General features: G+C 36.8%; 1 protein-coding gene across 1 annotated transcript in view; it reads right to left on the bottom strand.

Annotated features, from left to right (window-relative positions):
- TRHDE (thyrotropin releasing hormone degrading enzyme) overlaps positions 1-23,642 on the bottom strand; it is a 460,588-nt gene that overhangs the window by 109,455 nt on the left and 327,491 nt on the right. The window contains exon 7 of the mRNA XM_068971693.1: positions 12,788-12,853. Coding sequence (XP_068827794.1) covers positions 12,788-12,853 — 66 coding nt within the window. The remainder of the gene's footprint in view (positions 1-12,787; positions 12,854-23,642) is intronic.

Here is a 23,642-nt window from a genome sequence, read left to right as displayed (position 1 = left end):
AAATCAAAACCACAATGAGATATCACCTCACACTGGTCAGAATGGCCATCATTGAAAAGTCTACAAACAATAAATGCTGGAAAGAGTGTGGAGAAAAGGGAATGCTCTTGCACTGTTGGTGGGAATATAAATTGATACAGCCACAATGGAAGACAGTATGGAGATCCCTTAAAAAAAAGAATAAAACCACCATATGACCCAGCAATCCCACCCTTAGGCATATACCATGAGGAAAGCAAAATTGAAAGAGACACATGTATTCCATTATTCATTGCAGCACAATTTACAATAGCTAGAACATGGAAGCAACCTAGATGTCCATCAACAGATGAATGGATAAAGAAGTTGTGGTATATACACACAATGGAATATTACTCAGCCACAAAAAGGAGTGCATTTGAGTCAGTTCTAATGAGGTGGATGAACCTAGAACCTAATATTCAGAGTGAAGTAAGTCAGAAAGAGAAAGATAAATATCATAATCTAATGTATATAAACAGAATCTTGAAAAATGATACTGAAGAATTTATCTACAGAGCAGCAATGGAGAAACAGACATAGAAAATAGACTTACGGACATGGGAGAGGGGAGGAGATGGTGAGGTGTATGGAGAGAGTAACATGGAAACTTACATTACCGTATGCAAAATAGATAGCCAATGAGAATTTGCTGTATGGCTCAGGAAACTCAAACAGGGGCCCTGGATCAACCTAGAGGGGTGGGATGGGGCAGGAGATGGGAGGGAGGGTCAACAGGCAGGGGATATATGTATACCTACAGCTGATTCATGTTGAGGTTTGACAGAAAACAACAAAATTCTATAAAGCAATTATCCTTCAATAAAAAATAAATTAATTTTTTTAAAAAACCATTTGAAGCCTGGCAGTGCATTTCAGAGGACGTTTCTATATTCCCTGACCTTGAGAAACAGAAGTAAGAGACTGAAACAGTGACAGATGACCAACTGAATCACAAGAAACCTAGGCTGTAGCTCAAAATAATAGTTTGGTTAATATACAAAGACTGGCTGGACATTATGAAATTAAGCAAAAGTGAGTAGCAAAGTATTGAAAAGGCATTATGGAAAATAACAGCATGCTTGTATTTTAATTCTATTAAATAAGAACAGGATAGAAAGGTATAAATAATTATTAAATGTTTGTTATTAAATTACAACAGTTTCCAAGAGGAAACGCAGTAAAAATAGAAACCATTATCAAACATTTTGAGGTACAGAAGTTTCTGACTACAAGATACAATGAAAAATGGAATTTCAGAAGGAATGTTGTTTGAACAGCTAGAGCAATACTAGTTGAAAAGTCAGTTATATCATTGTTTGCAGGCCAGTTTGATTTTTTTTAATGTGTGTTTAACTTAAATTAACTTTCAGAAGTTGCTTAGTTACAGAAGTACTCATATTTCTGTAGGAACAAAAAGGTATTTTATGCTTTTAAAAATCCCTTATGCCACCTAATGAGTATAAATTTTGTAAACATTAGTATTCTTTCTTAAAGTTGTGAATATGCCAGAAAATTTTACATCAAAACAACCTGCTAGCCCATGAAAGATGTTTTGTTTGTTTGTCTTAAATTATAGACAGTGGCATGTTCTCAATTCAGCTCTGTTTTCACATATCTCTTATTTAGCAATTTTAGACCATACCATCAATGCCCCAACATGCAGGAGCATCACCAGAGAGGCAATATTGCTGCTGTTGGATTTGCACTACCATTCCAGAACAACCGGACAGGGTCTTAACACCTGTCAGCAAAGTAGTGTGAATGTAAGTCTATAGGGGTATTCTGGGTACTCAAATATCCCCACCTCTCACTTCTACTGCTAGCTTGAAGAATTACTGAGACATAAAATGAATCTATTGGTAAAACTGAAGTTTGTGCATTCCTTTTTTCGAAGGCCTGGGTAAAGGGTTTTGACCACAGCAAGCTCACAAAATAGATAAAATATATCCTGGCTGGTAAAAATACACTGCCTTTTGTAAATCAAGATCCCCACTGACTGCAAGCCATGTACATGGAGTTTTCTTACTCAGCACTGGTGAGTCACTGAGAAGAAAATGAAACTCAATTGAGAAGGAGATTATGATGTGCATATTTAGGAAAACTAAGAATTCAAGCCAATCTTTAAAGCCGTGTGATCTTGGGTAAAATATCTAATTTCTCTAAGCCTTAATTTCTTCAACTGGAAAAAGTAGATAATATAGTACTTACTTGAGAACAGTGTGCATAGAAAATGACATAAAACAAGTAAAGCATTTAGGGGAAAAAAAAGTCTGCCACCCAAAGAAGCTGAGAAACTAGTTATTTTAAGACCAAGCTCAAGGGGAAAAATTGTCTGGAGTCAACATCTTCCTCAACCTCATCTCCAAGAGAAGTCAAAATGTTCTAGAGAACCAAGGTAGGGAAATTAAATGGACTAACCTGTAAGAGGAAAGTGCTCAGAGGAATCTTATTGTTAGTTTTAAAAAGGTAAAACTGCAAGAAAAAAATTGAGATCAAAGTTTCTCTATATGTGAGAAAATCTTAGAAACCTCCCCTATCCAAGTCTGAGGAAAGAAAGAGGCCTGGATGCTAAAGTCTGCGTTTCACAGAGGTCTTCTGAAGTGATGAAGCCACTGATGAGAGGGCAGGCAAGCACTAGTTAGCTCCTCAGCACAAAAGAGCCATACCTAGGTAAGCAGCAAAGCGACAAGGATACGCACCTGCAGGGCACCAGGAAGGCAAGGCCTGAGCAAGAGACAGACCAACAACTCAAGCAACAACTCTGTCTCAACTCTTCCCTGAAACACCCACGACTGCTTGTCAGCGTGGATGTGAACACAGGGCTCTTCACCATGTGTTCTGGACTGACAAAGCTCCCTAGAACATTCTCCTGTTAGTGGGAGTGACATCAGGGCAATTCCCTAAGGACAGATTAAATTTCCCGTAGGCTCAGAAGCATGAGGATGCCTTTCATTAAATGTTAAAATCACATACACTTACTAATATAAATGATATATTATGTTATATAAATAATACTGTTGACACTGTTACCTAGATAGATAGTTTCCTATCAGATCCTTCCTGGTTTTGTTTCGCTGATTATTCAGCTTCTGTTATAGTTGTATCTGAATCAGTTTCTAGCAGATAGCCTCATCTCCTTTGCAGCTCTGTTTTGCAATTAGACTACCTGGCAACAACCCCTATCCTGGACAAACTCAAGTATTTGCTTCTTAAAAACTTGCAGAAGTATAGCTTAACATCACAGGAGAAAAATGATGCAATTTGAGCAGTTGAGTATTATTATAAATTCATAACCGCCAAACTCAAATAAGGCACTCAGGACTACCAGGCAGCCGTGACTGCCTACTCAACCCAGTTCTCAGTCTTCAGACCTCTCTACCACACAGCATGACCTCCCTTTCAGCTAGTGACCTTGCCTCAAACAGAACACTAAAACACAGATTTTGGGATTCCTTGGTGGTCCAGCCATTAGGACTCAGTGCTTTCACTGCTGTGGGCTGGGTTTGACCCCTGGTTATGGAACTACAGTTCCACAAGCCTCATGGTGTGACATAAATAAACAAATAGAATTCATCAGAAAATCAACTCCCTTATTTTCTGAATTCCAAATCTCCGAATTTCCTGGAAGGGTCTCTCTTACAGAAGACCTGTCTTTTTACTGTCTCGAGAACTAAAGCCAATGTTATCTCTTTCTTCTCCAGTGCAATCAACTTCTGTCCTGACTCCTTCTCTACCAGCCTAAAACTAGCACACCTGTCTCCCATTTTTAAAGCAAACTTTCCTTCGCCCTCTAACTACCTCCTCTGTTTTTCTGATCTCCTTCCTTGGCAAATTTTAAAAATTTTATCCTAGATACACTGTCTCTTCTTAGACATTTCCCCCCTCCCACCATTTAACACAGTCCACTAAAGTCACTAAATATGCAAACTGCCAAAAGGAACACTTTTTAGTCTTTATTTTATTCCACCTCTCAGCTGCGTTTAACCTCCTTGGTCACTTTCTTATTCTTGAAATGTTTTTTTCTTGACATGAGTGACAGCATACCACTGGCATTCTGCCTGCCTCTTTATTCTTTCCACTGGTGACTCAGATGGTGAAGAATCTGCCTGCAATGCAGGAGACCTGGGTTCAATCCCTGGGTCGGGAAGATCCCCTGGAGAAGGCATGGCAACACACTCCAGTATCCTTGCCTGGAAAATCCCATGGACAGAGGATCCTAGCGGGAGGCTACAGTCCATGGGGTTGCAAAGAGTCGAACATGACTGATCAACTGACACTTAACTTGATACAGCCTCTTTTACTAGCACCTTCTCTTCCTTCCACCTCCAACAATATAGCCCTTCAGGACTAAGGTTCAGGCTTCCAACCCAGAAACTTCAGAATCATTCTTCGTTGCCTTTTCTTCCTCTCATACCTCTCTTGTGGATCTCTCCTACCACACTCTTCAGCCAATCTATCCCTAGGTTCATTTCATCCTACCTTCAAAAAACACTGAATCTATCTGTCTCTATATATCTAGTGACTCTTTAAGCCTTTACCATCTCTCACCCAGCTATTAAACCATCTTCCTAATTTTTTTACCTGATTCCCCTACTGGTATACTGATTGCCTCAGTCCAAATGTATTACTATAATTAGCCAAATAATTATTTTAAGTATAAATAGAACCAGGTTGCATCCCAGTTTTAAAACTGGTGAATCACCTCCCACTGCACTCAGAATAAAACCCAACCTTCCTAAGCACAGTGCACTTTGGCATTGCATAATTAGCTCCCGTTCTCCTATCTCTTGTCCTGACTAACTCTGCTCATCTACACTAGCTCATTTCTTTTCTTTGAACACACCGAGTTCCTCCCTCAACCCTTTGTGCAAGCCCTTCCATCTTCCCAGAATGATCTTCCTCAACCCCCTTTCTCATCCTTCAGACCTCAGGACACATGCTTTCTTCTCAAGAAGGATTTTCTAAACACTCAGTCTAAAGTTGCCTGACCCACCCATCTTATATATTCTATCACAACATCCTATTTTTTTCCTGCCTAGTATTTATGACACTTAGGAAATATATCTGTATTTGCCTTTTTCCTTTTTAGCATCAATCTTGTCCAAAAATATGATTCAAGAGACCAGGGGGCATATCTGTTGTGTGTAGCATACCCTGAATATTTACATACTTGGTACATATCATGGTGTCTGACACTGTGTGGCCATGAAGTATGTGTGGAATAAATGAGTGACTGAACATATTTGATGGGTGAACTACATGGATCTAAAGAGAGGCAGGAAGAGAAATCATAGTTTGGTTTATTAGCACAAAGCACTAAGGAAAGGTTTTGACACTAAAATGAGCTATTGCTCTTAAGGGGGGAAAAATGATCTGTAACATAATCACAGAGACTTTGAGCAGAAGTGAAAAAGTGAGTACAAGAGACTGGTTGCAAAAGGAAATAAGATGCAGGATGACACACGGATATCCCCATTTCTTTGTGTGCTATACTAACACGGAGCCTTCTCTTCCATAGACAGAAATACCGAGGTAGAGCAACATGGAATTCTGAATACATTTGAACCTTTTGTAAGATAGGTTCCAAACACACAACTTAGGATAGGTCTTTATAGCACTCTTAAGCCACTTATTTATAACATATGGCTTTTCACAACTTAATTTTGACATTTAGATATCAAAGAGGAAAAAGAATTAGTATAAATATATTACAGTTCATTATTTCTGTAACTATTTATGAATAGTTTTAACTTTAAAAAAGGAAAACTTTAATTTTTTTAAACAGACAGTCACATGGATAGGCGAGAGAATACATGAAAAGTTCTCAATCTCATTTGTGATAAAAATACATACACTGAAATAGCAATTTTTTACTTATTAAATTGGTGAGAAATTTATTTTGCAAATAAGACACAATGTGGTTTGCTTAGTGTATTATAAAAATAGAACTTTCAAACTTTCTTTCTAAATTATGTCTTGACTTAATATCTTAGAAGAAAAAATTGGTAATGTGTTTCCAGAAATATAGATTAAAAGAAAATCAAAATCAATGGGTAAATATATAATTTAAAAATTATTTCAGTGTTATTTATTTTACCAGTATTGGAAAGCAATGTAAATGCTTGTCAACTAGGAAAAAAACTAAAATTATTATGTACATCTATGCCATATTACTACTACTAAACTATGTTCTAGAATCATCTAGCAATTATGAAAATAGGAGTTAAAAAAAATCTTCCCAACCTGGAAGGGTTTTTTTTAGCATCAAAGCTTTCAATATTGCCAAATATATAGTTCTGGGCTATTACATGAACATTCTGAAAATAGAGCATAATATAAGAGAAAAAATAAAAAAGGAAACGAAAGAAAACTGCTGATGCAAGAGCTAATTAGGTTAGAGGAAAATGCCCCTAAGGCAAGTTTGTTGTACCTCTGAACTAGTAATATAACACAATGGTAATGTTTACAAGGAGAGAGTGTTTGTAGATAGGTATACATATCCAAGTATGTGCATATTTACATATTTACACAGACCAACATACACACACACACACACACACACACTAATATATATGTCATACATCAGTCTAATATGTCAAATCATTGCACAAATGTATTTTAAATAAAATTATCAAAAACATCATTTTACAGTATAAATCCTATTAGTTAAAATGAATATAGGGCTTCCCTGGTGACTCAGATGGTAAAGAATCTGCCTGCAAAGCAGGAGACCCAGGTTCAATATCTGGGTTGGGAAGATCTGCTGGAGAAGTGAATGGCAAACCACTCCAGTATTCTTGCCTGGAGAATTCCGTGGACAGAGGAGCCTGGTGGGCTACAGTCCATGGGGTCGCAAAGAGTCGGATATGACTGAGTGACTAACGCTTTCACAAGATGAATATATCTTGAGCTCTTGACTAACAGGTAAAAGAAACCAGTAAGAATAAATTTCTAAGACCTCCCATTAACCTAGGTAAATGCTTGTGGGATAAACAAATAGAGATATATGTCACTACCAATGAAGGCATTTTAGTTAATGCTGTATAGTCACAGTAGTCAACTAACAACATTTATTTCAGAGGCAAAATGATAAGAATTCAACCAGTAGCTGTATATAAGCAAATTAATTAAAACTGATGAATAGAAGTTATTTTTCTCTGATTAAAAATATGAATAGTTTTTGCTATTTCTGTTTTTAAAATACTTGCTTTTTATTAGAGATAGTATTCTTGATTCTCAAATTCATAGAATCTTTCCTTAAAATTAATATTTTCTTCTCTATAGCATACTCACTGAGTTTAGCTTTGTAGTTGGTCTTTAATAAGTTAAATGCTAATTAGGTCAAATCCAATGATTAAACATGATCAATGATAGTATTATTATCATACAGTATTGACTGATGACAAAAAATTATCATGAAGAGTTAATTAACCTTTCTACCTATAGCATACCTAAAACTGCACAGTGATTTAGGTGAAACAGAGGAAAATATGAACAGAACCTGCCTATGGTCATTCAGTTTTAGATGAAGCATGATTCAGCTACCATCTGATTAAAAACACAATAGTAACTCTTCAGAAAGGAAATTAACTTTGACACATACTGTCTCTGTTCCTCTGTTATTTTCTGATTTCCCATTTATCTAAAAACTTACATGCAAGGGAGCAAACCACTGTCTCACGAACATAAGCTTTCAGTTTTCAAATAAAAATCCTATGTACACATATTAACATGTAGCTTCCCATGGAACCCAGGTTATTGAGTATGTTGTTGCCCTAACCCCTATAGCTTTGTGCTGTCATTACCTTCAGGCTATCAGAATTTTATGAGCACAACCAATAATAATGATATTTACTTCTTATCCACACCTCATTGCCTTACATTGATTTGCATAAGCAATTTCCACCCTGATAATTGGAGCCAAACATCTTTTTGTAGGTTACCTTATGGAAAAGAGCAGTTAAATACTAACCAAAAGAAATCTTTCTTTATTCAACCATATTTTAAATGATATTGAATTACCTTCATTGGATGAGCAGGAAGGTGACTCACTCTCTGATGGATTTTGAAGTGTTTATATCATGTTTAACAGTGATCTTTCTTTATAATTTTAGTTCCCTGGTGTTGCCTCTTAACAACGTAAAGAACAGTACTGCCAGGTTCAAATCATTAAAGCAATATTGTTTTGTTTCAAAATAAAAAAGAAAAGAAAAAACAGTAGTAGTATGTACTAATTATTTTTTAATAGCTACTGAGTCAATGTTATCTGAGAATGTCAAAATTAAAATTATACCTTTATTCTTTTATTTCTAAAAACTCAAAGAAAAATTATAAAAAATGTAACTAGGGAGATGAAAACAAGTAAAAATCAACTAAGAAAGGCCAAAGTCATGTGAAGCAATTCTATCTATAAGAATCCTTCTCTGAATAATTCACTTTAAAAATAAGTCTAGAGCACTTAGGTAAGAATGAGGATTTGAGCTGTGGAAGCTTAAATTATAAAAACAAGGTAAAAGAAGTAGATCCAAATTTATTGATCATATGTACAAACATTGTGCAAATGGGCACAAATTACTATGTGTACTTAAACTATAAGAAACCTAGGAACTTAAAGATGTGAGCGTTTCAGAAAGATTCAGCGATTCTTGCAGTAATAGAGGTTGAACATGAAGATACTAAGAAGATACTCAGAACACAGTGCACTGAAGGTGACTGAAGAAATGCTCCAAGGACTCTCGGTTAAAGTGGTGAATTGAACAAACACATCTGATTCCACGCTCTCCCAAAACCTGACTAGAACTACGTTGAATGTATGGGTGTTTTCTCTGTGATACCAAAATTTCAAAATCTAGCAGTGGTTTTCCTGACTTCTACTCCTCTAACTCTCCCATCAGAAGCAAAGCCATATAGTCTCACCATGCAGATGAGTAACTGAAGATTCAGGAACGCTAGCTAAATTCTCCCATTAAATTGAAACAGTTGTCCTAAATTAAAGTATCAAACCCAAACTGTTTAGTGACTAGCAGAAAGCCCATCATTAATTAGGAACAAGAATAATGGTTGTCAGGGGGAAAACATGGGGGGAAGGAATAGTTAGGAAGTTTGGGATGGACGTGTACACACTACTGTATTTAAAATGGATAACCAACAAGGACTTACTGTATAGCACATGAAACTCTGCTTAATGTTATTTGGAAGCCTGGATGGGAGGGGCGTTTGGGGGAGAAAGGATACATCTATATGTGCGGCTGAGTCCCTTTGCTGTTCACCTGAAACTATCACAACACTGTTAATCAGTTATACCCCAACACAAAGGAAAAAGTTTTAAAAAAGAATAAGAAATGTTTCTCCCTACTTATTCCATTGCCTCTTGTGTCCCAAAATATTCCAGCAATTGTTTTGGGTAATCTACTATGGAAGAACAGTAGCTATACAGAATTGCAAAAAGATAAATATTTCTGTGTTTGAAAAAATGTATTATTTACAAGTGGCATACATAATCCACAAAGGTTCACTTCATTTGCTCTATTTCACTTTCAATTTAACCATTGAAACAAAATGGAGACTGACTTATTAATGGTGCTCAGTCGCTTCAGTCATGTCCGACTCTAATGGACTGTAGCCTACCAGACTCCCCTGTCCATAGGATTTCCCAGGTAAGAATACTGGAGTGGGTTGCCATTTCCTTGTTCAGGGGATCTTCCTGCCCCAGGGATGGAACCTGGGTTTCCTGCATTGCAGGCAGTCTCCTACATTGCAGGTGGTCTCCTGCATTGCAGACGGATTCTTTATCCAATGAGCCGCCTGAGAAGCCCTACGCTATCTGTTACAGTAAGTAGACAGAACGTGTGTTCTGTCTGTTACATACTAAAAGAAGTTTTGAGGCAACTTATTTTAAAAATTATGCAAAACTGAACATTTAAGCATCACACAACATTCAAGAAATAAGGGCCAAAAAATAAGACCAAAAAATCAAGAAGATCAGACCAAGGAAAGTTGTGATTATTCATTATTAAACCGTTTACCAGACATTCAGATAGCTGATCAAATGGATTATATGGATACTAGAAACAAAACTTTCCTCAAAAAGTCTCTGGAGCCCCTTTCTACTGAGGGATGTATGTATAAGTAGAAACTTTAAATATGTTGTCCAATACAAAATATTATAAAAGTTAAGAAATATGTAGCTGAATCAATACTCAGGTACTTGCTAAGTTAAATATAAACATGTGAACTCATCTACCTCTATATCATTTTATTATATTTATTATATAAATATTACATTTTACTTTATATCTATTTATATAATGTTATGTTTTTATATTTTAAATTTAATATTGCATAAATATATTGTTTTATTTATTTGTGAATGTATTTGTAAAAAAACATTTTCCTTGTTCCCCAAAGAGCTTAAGATGGATCACAAGGACTAAAAGATTCAAGAGAAACCAAGTTTTAAAAGAAACCACCATTATAATATTGTTCAGGTATGGAATATCAGGGCTAAGGTCCAAGTACTAAAAAAAATAAATAAAATGGAAATATGGAGGGAGGGAAGAAGAAAGAAAGAGAAGGATGGTGGGATGGGGGGAGAATATATGAAAAAAATAGTATTTGCAATTTAGGATGCCTACACTTGTAAATCTAACCTTGGGTCTGTGTGCAAATATAAACTTCCACTTGTCAACATAGAAATGGCCATTGTTAATATAAAAACAATTAATAGATTTTCCAGCAAAGATAAGCACTGACAGTCTAGATTAGCTCTTTCAGCAACAGGTAAACCAAGATTCCCCAGGGGCTTGTGGATGGGAAATATATTATTATCAACTCTGTGACCACTCAGCACCGCGACATGAAGTGTCTGTTCAGGAGGTCATTTTCAAACCGTATCCCATGCATCTTCATGCACAAGAGATGATAATTTATCACCTAGACACTGGAATCTACTGTAAACTAATCCAAACTGCTGATGATACACTAAATCAGTTTGAGTGATGAGTATAAATAAAGCGGCAAGGAAAGTACTGAAGGATAAAGATCTATCTGATCAATGAGATGTCACAGGGAAATGAAATGCAATGTTGACAAACACAGAGTCCCTCAATTGAAAATTAACCAAATCAAGTACCACAGCATAAAGGCACACATTAATACAGGATTCAAATGAAAGTTTAATATCATGGGAGTTAGAGGGTAGAGTCTAACTGTTACAGATAAAACTGGACAGACTAGGTCAGTAGAAAAGGCTGTATTCAAAATTGTTCTAGTTTGCATACCACAGAAAGTATGATAAGAAAAAGAAAAACATTGCAAAAAAAAAAAAAATCCTTTCCAGATAAGTACTGTTATTCAATCTTCCAAGAAAATCTACACACACAAATGAGAAAAATAAAATTAAATAAAAATTGTATACAGAAAGTGATTTCACATCAGCTTGCTACCAGGAAATTAAATTCAATTTGTGGAACTCTTATGAAAGCTCAGCTATTTTCCGGAACTGTACTGTCATGCTACAACTTCAGTGGGAAAAACAAAGGAGTGGGGATAAGGAAGGACGTTTCTCCAGATAGTTGATATTCATGGAGGTCACTGACAGAGGAAAAAAAAAAAAAAGGATTTTTCTAACTATGTGATCAGAACAGAGACTTTATTACTTGGCAAACAGATTCAGCGGAATTCAGCGATTCCAAAAGTGGCCCTAATGGAAAGAGCTGATTAAAGTAATTCCAACTCCAGCTGGAACAATTTGGTAAAAATATTTTCTAAGGAAAATTATTCTTCAAGGAACTTATATATTTTTTTCTCTTGTGTTAAGTATTTATAGCTTTCTCATAACATTCTTAACTCTTGTTTTGTATTTTATCATTTAGTTTATTTTGGGTAAAGATAGAATTAGACTACTAAAACATGACCTGATCCCACATGTAGTTTATTTAAATTTCAAAATGAAAAGCTTACTGAGAAAGATAAGATTGATTGCTCTCTCTGTCTTAGCATAATTGTATTTCAGGTGAACATCAATTTACTTTAAAGGACACTTCTAAGTAGCAGAATGCATCATAAATAATTCATCAATCACAGCTGCTAGGAACATGATTTACTCCAACAGATTCAATGGAATAAAAATTCTATTCTTCTATTTTTGTGTTTGCTTTCAAGAATTTAACAATCTTCCTTTTCTAAGAATCTACTTCTAGATTCCATGTTTCATACTGTAAATGTATTATAATAAAACTGTTTCTTTTTTTCCTTCTTTAAGTACTGTATTTCCTAATTAAACAAAAATGCTTTATTTGGAAAAAATAATAATCTCTGTATATCAACACTAAAACAGCAAACAACATAAAAGGCACATATCTGAAAAAGTGTTAAGAATGTCTCAAACAGTGCATAACTCCAAGAAGGCTAACAAAATTTGCTTTCATTTTATATAAACTTTTAAAAGGAAGAAAAGAGAAATAGACTTTTGTGAAATCATATATAGACTATTTAGGATCTGCTATATTTGAAAATTACTTCAATTTTAAAATGCATACTAAAGAGATTCTAAATGATATAACCTTTTGAGTTTTGTGGGTTGATACAGAATCTTATTTACCATTTTCATTTGTCATATGGTAAGGCACTGCTTACCTTACTTACCTTATAGTTTCCCATAAAATTCAGCAATTGTGTATTAGCAATTTCCCAAGCTGTGAAATATCTTTAAATAAACACAAGAATAAGGAAAAATGTAAAAGAAAATAGAAAACATTTTACTTACTTGCAAACCCCTTTGAAACACTGAATGGCCCATAAAATTAGCCAGCATTCTAATTAAAGCAGCACCCTGTAAGAAAGAGTATTTTTAAAAAAGAAAAGAAAAAGGTTTCAACCAAGTAACATGATTCTAAAATTATTCTATATCAGTCAAAAATAGTCTTCTTCATTCATGCTGTTTTATTCTTAAAAATAATTAAGAAATAAGAGAATTATGAATGCAATACTTCACTTATAGGCTACAACTACATTTTTTGTTCAGTCAATCTAAAAGTTTTATGGATCTAAAACTGATGATTTTGAAGTAGAAGTCTCTTGGATAAAATATCTCAGAGCAATAATAAGTTGTAATTCAGGAATACTAGAAATTTTACTGAGCACCATACATGACAAAGTTAATAAAACAAGGCTCTTGTACTCACAGGTTCATAACCTAGTAAAGGAAGTACACCCATCTTATAAATAATCATATCAAAATACAGTTTTGAAGCAACATAGCTACATACTTTATCTGTGGATCAATCAAGAATCATTTAGTTATAGAAGTGGAAAGTAGGACGTTCCAGGGAATCAGATTTCTTGGATTCAAATACTGGTTCTGGCATTACCCTCTATGTTTACTCAGCAAAAGTATTTAACCCCTTAGCTCCTCACTTTTCTCACTTGAAAAGTACAGGCAATAATAGTCCAAATTTATATGGCTTTCCTGAAATTTAAATAAATTACTGAATGTAAGGCAATTCAAACTGGGTTTAAAAATTTAGTAACTATGATAGAAGTGTTAGCTGTCAATATTATATCAAGGTAATTATATTTATTTCCTGTGTTTTATTTTCCTTTTAGAGTCTTCTATAAATCCATATACAAGTAGAACATATATGAGGCTGATAAATATTTAGAGCAATAGAACAAAATACTAATGAAAGAATCTGTCTCATTTTGAAAATGGTTATTACATTGTAGAACAAAATCAGTGTGAAAAGGCTGACAAGTAATCAATATGAAAAATTCCAAGAATTGATGGTTAAGCCTAGATTATCACAAATCTGTATGCAAAATATAAAGAAGACTTCAAGAAGATATTTCAATCTGCAGCAAACTGTTTTAACTATGAAGCAGTGAATGAAAGCAGCAAAAGTTTAAAAATAAATGATAGGAAACAACACAATTCTGTAAAGCAATTATCCTTCAATTAAAAATAAATAAACTTTTAAAAATCTTTAAAAGAAGAAAAAAATAAATGATAGCCTGGTTTTAAGTGAAATAAATCCCTTTATAACTACATTTCTAACTTCATACTCACTTTAAATTCATACCCATCAATAGCTAATTTCTTACCAGGTTTCTCTTTTTTATAAGAGAATCATAAGAATCCCGTATAGACTCATCCAGCCTGGGACTGGGTGGCAACAACAAGTACAGAGACACAAGAACGAATTTCCACTGTTACCAGAACTGCTCCCTGTAATTCCAGAATTTTAATGCAGTCGAGTATTCATACTCTACGAATCAGTATTACAGAAATGTCTCGAAAAAAATCAGTCATTATCACAGTTACTCCCCAAATTGGTATTTTATTCACAACTCAACAAATGATGGGTTCCCTGGACAAGACAGAGTTGTATGCCTTTTCTGGTATATTTTCCTTTCATAGCTTCTACTTTCTGCTCTTTCTTCTGCTTCTTACTTTGTGTCTTCTGCACAGTTGTTTAAATCCATAAAGTATGAGCATCTATGATTCAATCTGGGGACCAAGTTAGAATTCCCTTTAGAACTTATCAATTCTGCTCCATGAATTTCCTGACAAGCTCCCCTCCTATACATTCCCAATCTAATCTACCCACCCCAAGGTGGAAATTGTCAGTTCTGAAGAAAAACTAACCCTTGCCACCTGGGAAGTGAGAAAGAATCTCGAGCAGTCGATGGCAAACTTTCCTCAGTACAGAACAGCCATCTTCGGATGATTTAAGTGTTTCCCTCTAGGTAATGAAGACTTGGTCTCTTGTCAGGCTATAAAAACTATCAATTTGGCATGGGCTAATGACAAGAGAGTCCTTTCAAATCATAAAGAATGTACCTGTTTTCTTGTCTGGGTTGAGCTGGAGCAGAGTACTAAAAGGAAAGAAAACCTAGGAATATATTTAATATTTTAAAATTATATACTATGGGACTCCCTCTTATGATTATATTGTATAGTTAACTTTTCAAAACTATGTTTGTCTTGCCAATTTGAATATTTTAAATTCTCCAGAGTAGTATGCATGCATTCCTCTATATTTAACTAGACTTTTCTTTCCAAAACTCAATTTTAAATATCACTATTTCATAGAACTTCATAGGCAGATGGGTTCTTCAACTGTCATCAAGCGGCCAACATATATTGAGCACCTATTCAGTTCAGTTCAGTCACTTAGTCATGTCCAACACTTTGCGAGCCCATGAACCACACCACGCCAGGCCTCCCTGTTCATCACCAACTCCCGGAGTTCACTCAGACTCACGTCCATCGAGTCAGTGATGCCATCCAGCCATCTCATCCTCTGTCGTCCCCTTCTCCTCCTGCCCCCAACCCCTCCCAGCATCAGAGTCTTTTCCAATAAATCAACTCTTCACATGAGGTGGCCAAAGTACTGGACCTTCAGCTTCAGCATCATTCACTCCAAAATATCCCAGAGCTGATCTCCTTCAGAATGGACTGGTTGGATCTCCTTGCAGTCCAAGGGACTCTCAAGAGTCTTCTCCAACACCACAGTTCAAAAGCATCAATTCTTCGGCACTCAGCTTTCTTCACAGTCCAACTCTCACCATCCATACATGACCACAGGAAAAACCATAGCCTTGACTAGATGGAACTTTGTTGGCAAAGTAATGTCTCTGCTTTTGAATATGCTATCTAGGTTGGTCATAACTTTCCTTCCAAGGAGTAAGAGTCTTTTAATTTCATGGCTGCAGTCACCATCTGCAGTGATTTTGCAGCCCCAAAAAATAAAGTCTGACACTGTTTCCACTGTTTCCTCATCTATTTCCCATGAAGTGATGGGACCAGATGCCATGATCTTCATTTTCTGAATGTTGAGCTTTAAGCCAACTTTTTCACTCTCCTCTCTCACTTTCATCAAGAGGCTTTTTAGCTCCTCTTCACTTTCTGCCATAAGGGTGTTGTCATCTGCATATCTCAGGTTATTGATATTTCTCCTGGCAATCTTGATTCCAGCTTGTGCTTCTTCTAGTCCAGCACTTCTCATGATGTACTCTGCATAGAAGTTAAATAAGCAGGGTGACAATAGACAGCCTTGACGTACTCCTTTTCCTATCTGGAACCAGTCTGCTGTTCCATGTCCAGTTCTAACTGTTGCTTCCTGACCTGCATACAGATTTCTCAAGAGGCAGGTCAGGTGGTCTGGTATTCCCATCTCTTTCAGAATTTTCCACAGTTTGTTGTGATCCACACAGTCAAAGGCTTTGGCATAGTCAATCAAGCAGAAATAGATGTTTTTCTGGAACTCTCTTGCTTTTTCCATGATCCAGTGGATGTTGGCAATTTGATCTCTGGTTCTTCTGCCTTTTCTAAAACCAGCTTGAACATCAGGGAGTTCACGGTTCACGTATTGCTGAAGACTGGCTTGGAGAATTTTGAGCATGACTTTACTAGCTTGTGAGATGAGTGCAATTGTGCAGTAGTTTGAGAACCTACTATATGGGTTATAACAAAGATTATACTTCTTCATGCAGGCACACCTCACTGTAAACCCTTGTTCAAAAAGAAAACAATAAATCCCCTTTCACAGTGTCTTTAAAATATTTTTTCACCAATATAATTTGTAATATTATAATTTATACTCACTTGTGATTCAAAATTCCAGCCCAAATCAAACAAATTGGATGTTATACAGCCTAAGTAGCTTTATGGGAAATAAATATACTATTTCTGCAAGATTTGTATAATTCTGAGATTTAATCAAGAAAATATCACTATCTTTGCTATACTAAATTTCAGGGAGATGATAGGGTAGAAACTACTAAATGATTTTTTTTAAGGTTCTATAAAGAATATTCTGGACTTCCCTGGTGACAATGAAGAATCTGTCTGCAATGCAGGAGATGCAGGTTCTATCCATGGATGGGGAAGGTCCTCTGGAGAAGAGAATGGCTACCCACTCCAGTACTCTTGCCTGGACAATTCCATGGACAGAAATGGGCTACAGTCCACAGGGTTGCAAAGAGTCAGACACAACTGAGCAACTAACACCTCCACAAAGAAAATTCTACAAAAGTATGCTTATAACCCTATTACTCATTTAGTGATTTTTCTATTTGTAGTATCCTTCTTATATAAGTTCCTAGCTAAAATTTCCTTTATTTACATGCAAGCATTTGCATGCATGTCAGTCTCAGTGACAGTAAACATCTCCCAGAGGCAAGAGTGTGTATGACTTGGTGCCCCTGTTCCATTTGCCTGGCTGAGAAAGGTGCTTCCTCACCACAATAACTGGATGAGAGAGAAAGAGAAGTACATTGCACATATAGCAATTACTTTGCCTTCTGGAAGACTACTCAGGCAGGAGAGACAGTTTATTACTGTAGCTTATTTATCTTATTGGTGTGCTTCAGTGATAAGTAATCACTTTCAAAGAGTTTCCCTGGTAGCTCAGATGGTAAAGAAACTGCCTGAAATTCAGGAGACTCCGGTTCAATCCCTGGGTCAGGAAGATCCCCTGGAGAAGGAAATGGCAACCCACTCCAGTATTCTTGCCTGGAGAAGCACGTGGACAGAGGAGCCTGGCGTGCTACAGTCCATGGGGTCACAAAGAGTTGGACACGACTGAGTGACTAACACACACACACTCTCAGTGATAAGCAATCACTTTTAAAAAGAGGAAGATCTTCTCAACTAATTTATTCTTTTAATATATGCTTGTTGAAGAAAACTGTATGCTCAGAATCCTATGTTTTTGCTGGTGGCTCAAGTGGTAAAGAATCTGCCTGCAGTCTGCCATTTACCATGCTTGCGCCAACCCCACCTTCCACGATGCCTGCCTGCAGTACGCAGTCTCCACAAAACAGTTTCCCAGCAGCGCAGCAGACTGTCTTCACCATTCCTCCTTCTAGAGTTCAGCCGGCGAACACCCATGCACCCCACACGGCCCATGGACCTCGATACAAGCCCCGCACCAACAGCAGCTGTAAGGCTGCCCTGGAGGAACCGAAAGGCCAAATTCCCTCCTCCCTTCTACTGCTTCTACCAACTGGAAGCACAGAAAACTAGAATTTCATTGTTTTGTTTTGAAAAAAAAAAAAAAAAAGTTGATTTCTTGTAACATCCAATAGGAATGCAAACAGTTCACTTGCAGTGGAAGATATTTGGACTGAGTGGAGGCGTTTAGGAACTTGTGGGCTGTCCCATAATTCCATATGCTGTTTCTGAGTCCCGCAAGTACCCCAACTCTGCTTGCTGAAACTGAAAGTTATTTATTTTTTAATGACCCTTGAAAGTCATGAACGCTTCTTGCTGCTATTACCGCCAAAAAGAAAAAAATCAAGACTTGGAACTCCCTTTTACCAAACTTGACAAAGTTTCAGTAAATTCTTACCGTTAAACTGATGGATTATTATTTATAAATCAAGTTTGATGAAGTAATCACTGTCTGCAGTGGTTCAACTTTTAAGTTAAGGGAAAATCTTTGTAGATAATATAAAATAGAAACTTTAAAAAATTTAAAAATAAAAAAAGTTTTAAAAACTGGGAAAAAAAAAAAAATCTGCCTGCAATGCAGGAGACCCGCTGATGCAATGCATCAATCCCTGGGTTGGGAAGATGCCTTGGTGAAGGAAGTGGCAACCCACTCCAGTATTTTTGCCTTGAGAATCCCATATACAGAGAAGCCTGGTGGGCTACAGTCCACAGGGTGGCAAACAGTCAGACACGACTGAGCAACTAACACTTTCACACTTTCAGAATCCTATAAAGCATAAATAGTAATGAGTCTCTAAACTCAAGCAAAGATACAACGCAATATAAGATGAAAGACAAAAGAAATAAAATACCTTACTGTGTTTCAGTATAGGGGAGGTCATTTTATCTGAAGAGATGATGGGTAAGGAGGATCCGAAGAAGGGTCGCTTCTGTTGGGCTTTGAAGGACAGATAGGATTCCATGAGCAAAGGTAAACAGTGTTCATGGTATGGGAGAAACAACCTTTATGTGATATCATTAAGGTGCAAAAGTGAAAAGCACAAGTGGGGAAGGTAATACGGAAAGAAAAAGGGCTTACGATTAAGCTACAGAAGATTCAATGGAATATAAAACTGAAGCAGTTGTTAGACAAAATTGAATATCAGGATTAATACATTTGAACTTTGTTAGAGGATGGGGCAAATAGAAGGGAAAAAAGTGGAAGCAGTTATAGATTTTATTTTCTTGGGCTCTAAAATCACTGCAAATGGTGACTGCAGTCATGAAATTTAAAGATGCTTGCTCCTTGGAAGGAAAGCTATGATAAATCTATAAAGATAAAAACATATTAAAAAGCAGAGACATCACTTTTGTGGCAAAGGTCCATTTAGCCAAAGCTATGGTTTTTTCAGTAGTCATGTACAGATGTGAGAGCTGGACCATAAAGAGGGCTGGGCACCGAAGAGTTGACGCTTTCAAATTGCAGTGCTGAGAAGACACTTGAGAGTCCCTTGAACTGGAAGGAGATCAAACCAGTCTATTATAAAGGAAATCATTCTTGAATATTCATTGCAACAAGTGACTTGAAGCTGAAGCTCCAATGCTTTGGCCACCTGATGCAAAGAGCCAACTCATTGGAAAAGACCCTAATGCTGGGGAAGATGAAGGCAAAAGGAGAAGCGGGAGGCAAAGGATGAGATGGTTAGAGAGCATCACTGACTCAGTGGGCATGAATTTGAGCAAACTCTGGAAGAGAGTGGACATTGGAGCCTGGTGGGCTACAGTCCATGGGATCACAGAGTGTTGGACATGACTTAGTGATGTAACAACAATAAAAAAGAGGATTGGGAAGGGTTTTTGGAAAGACAGTTTAAAAAGCCACAACTCATCTAAAATACTTCAAGGAGAAAGTAAAATAACCAGAAGCAAATGGTAACAATGAGGATAAAAATGAAAAAGACTGGTTTAAAGAACAGAACAAAGTTCATTTTAAATCTTAAAGCCTTAAATCACCTTTCAGATGATTATGATGATATTAGAAGATATGGGACACTTAAAATAAAGTATTAGTTAGAAGACAACAGTCACATCCATTTGAAACAGGTGGTATTTTGAGGACCACGTACGGACACAGAGAAACAGAAGGAAAATGTGATCATAAGAATGAAATTAAGTGAAAGACTATGATTGAGGATATAAACAAGGAATGAGATGATGAACAGATATATGCCAAAGTTTTAGTGAAGGAGTTCAGTTCAGTCGCTCAGTCATGTCCGACTCTTTGCAACCCCATGGACAGCAGCACACCAGGCCTCCCTGCCCATCACCAACTCCCAGAGTTTACCCAAACTCATGTCCATTGAGTCGGTGATGCCATCCAACCATCTCATCCTCTGTCATCCCCTTCTCCTCCTGCCTTCAATCTTTCCCAGCAACAGGATCTTTTCCAATGAGTCAGTTCTTTGCATCAGTATTGATCCGAAGTATTGGAGTTTCAGCTTCAGCATCAGTCCTTCCAATGAACACTCAGGACTGATCTCCTTTAGGATGGACTGGTTGGATCTCCTTGCAGTCCAAGGGACTCTCAAGAGTCTTCTCCAACACCACAGTTCAAAAGCATCAATTCTTTGGTGCTCAGCTTTCTTTATAGTCCAACTTTCACATCCATACATGACTACTGGAAAAACCATAGCTTTGACTAGATGGACCTTTGTTGTCAGAGTAATGTCTCTGCTAGGTTGGTCACAGCTTTTCTTCCAAGGAGCAAGTGTCTTTTAATTTCATGGCTGCAGTCACTATATGCAGTGATTTGGGACCCAGGAAAATAAAGTCTGTCACTATTTCCACTGTTTCCCCATCTATTTGCCATGAAATGATGGGACCAGATGGCATTATCTTCGTTCTCTGAGTGTTGAGTTTTCAGCCAACTTTTTCACTCCCCTCTTTCACTTTCATCAAGAGGCTCCCTAGTCCCTTTATGCTTTCTGCCATAAGGGTGGTGTCATCTGCATGTATGAGGTTATTGATATTTCTCTTGTCAATCTTGATTCCAGCCTGTGCTTCCTCCAGCCTGGCATTTCTCATGATGTACACTGCATATAAGTTAAATAAGCAGGGTGACAATATACAGCTTTGATGTACTCCTTTCCAAATTTGAAACCAGTCTGTTGTTCCATGTCCATGTTGTTCCATGTTTCTAACTGGTACTTCTTGACCTGTATACAGATTTCTCAGGAGCCAGGTAAGGTGATCAATATTCCCATTACTTTAAGAATTTTCCACAGTTTGTTGTGATCCACACAGTCAAAGGCTTTGGCATAGTCAATCAAGCAGAAATAGATGTTTTTCTGGAACTCTCTTGCTTTTTCGATGATCCAATGAATGTTGGCAATTTGATCTCTGGTCCTCTGCCTTTTCCAAACCCAGCTTGAACATCTGGAAGTTCAGAGTTCACATATTGCTGAAGCCCGGCTTGGAGAATTTTGAGCATTACTTTGCTAGCATGTGAGATGAATGAAACTGTGCGGTAGTTTGAATATTATTTGGCATAGCCTTTGAGGATTGGAATGAAACCTGACCTTTTCCAGTCCTGTGGCCACTGCTGACTTTTCCAAATTTGCTGGCATATTGAGTGCAGCACTTTCACAGCATCTTCTCTTAGAATTTGAAATAGCTCATTTGGAATTGCATCACCTCCACTAGCTTTGTTCATAGTGATGTTTCCTAAGCCCCATTTGACTTCACATTCCAAGATGTCTGGCTCTAGGTGAGTGATCATACCATCGTGATTATCTGGGTCGTGAAGATCTTTTTTGTACAGTTCTTCTGTGTAGTCTTGCCACCTCTTCTTAATGTCTTCTGCTTCTGTTAGATCCACACCATTTCGGTCCTTTATTGAGCCCATTTTGCATGGAATTTTCCCTTGGTATCTCTAATTTTCTTGAGGAAAACTCTCATCTTCCCCATTCTATTGTTTTCCTCTATTTTTTTGCATTGATCACTGAGGAAGCCTTTCTTATCTCTCCTTGCTATTTTTTGGAACTCTGCATTCAGATGGGTATATCTTTTTCTCCTTTGTCTCTCACTTCTCTTTTTTCTCAGCTATTTGTAAGGCTTCATCAGACAACCATTTTGCCTTTTTGCATTTTTTTTTGGGGGGGGGGGGGATGCTCTTGATCACTGCCTCCTGTACAATGTCATGAACCTCTATCCATAGTTGTTCATGCAGTCTGTTTGTCAGGCCTAATCCCTTGAATCTATTCCTCACTTCCACTGTATAATCATCAGGGATTTGATTTAGGTCATACCTGAATGGTCTAGTGGTTTTCCCTAGTTTCTTCAATTTAAGTCTGAATTTGGCAATAAGGAGTTCATGATCTGAGCCACAGTCAGCTCCCAGTCTTGTTTTTGCTGACTGTATAGAGCTTCTCCATCTTCAGCTACAAAGAATATAATCAGTCTGATTTCAGTACTGACCATATGGTGATGTCCATGTATAGAGTCTTTTCTTGTGTTCTTGGAAGAGGTTGTTTGCTACAACCATTGTGTTCTCTTGGCAAAACTCTAAAACAGCATTTACAGATTCTGTATGACCTGCACTTGAGTGCCTAGAATAGGAACTCAATAAACATCTGAGGAAATCAGTGAAAAAAAAATGAAATGAAGACCTAAGGATGAAATACTGTGATAAAAAAAATGTGTCATAGAAGACTTGTTTGATGAATAAGTGCTTAAGTTTTAAAGGGAAAAAAAATACAGCTAACAAGAAGGCCAAAGTAGGTCACATTTACAGAGTGCTATTTAAATAGACTTTGTATAAAAGCCATATTGCAGAACAATGGATAAAGAGGAGGAGAAGAGAAAGCAATAAGCAAGTTCATGTGAGATTTGTTTGTGTTTTTATTTTTAAAAATATGGCAGGAATTTTTATGTATAGAAAAAGACAATCTAGGAGAGATAGATACTGGAGACAGTAGGTCAAGGGATGAATGTTGGAGCAAAATTCTAGTATAGCTAAGTAAGAAAAGTTAGATTAGTCTTAGAAAAGAATAAGGACAAGCTTCCACTGAGACAGGCCTACAACAGATAAGGGAATTAAAAATAAATTAAAAATTTTGAAGTATGAGACACTGCAGTGGAGAAAACAGGCTGTTAAGTTTCATCCAGGTGGAGACTTGGTCTCTCTGATTCACCACTATCATTGCAAAAAAACAGTTCCTGGTACATCGCAGTTCTTAATAATACTGAATGATACATGGCCTGTCACTTCTCAGTCATGTAGGAGATGTGGTCCCAAGAATAATGATTGGAAAGAGTAGAACTAGGTTTGAAGTAACTCCAGTGAGAAGATAAGGGGGAGTGAGAAAATGTGGAAATGTATTGAAAAGTCATAAGTCCTAATTCAAATTGGTAATAATGTACCTGTCATTAATTAAGCAACTATTATATATAGTGAAAGAATGGCTTAAGACTAAATATTAAAAAAAAAAAAAAAAAAACTAAGATCATGGCAGATGCCCATTACTGCATGGCAAATAGAAGGGGGCAAGGTGGTGGAAGTAGAGACAGATATCCTCTTCTTGGGCTCCAAAAATTACTGCAGACAGTGACTGCAGTCATGAAATCGAAGACGATTGTTTCTTGGCAGGAAAATGATGACAAACCTAGACAGTGTGTTAAAAAGCAG

This window comes from Capricornis sumatraensis, chromosome 4 (genome assembly GCF_032405125.1).
Source record: "Capricornis sumatraensis isolate serow.1 chromosome 4, serow.2, whole genome shotgun sequence".
Classification (NCBI taxonomy): Eukaryota; Metazoa; Chordata; class Mammalia; order Artiodactyla; family Bovidae; genus Capricornis; species Capricornis sumatraensis.
Note: the sequence above shows the minus strand (reverse complement) of the source record. Positions and strands in the feature narration are given on the sequence as shown.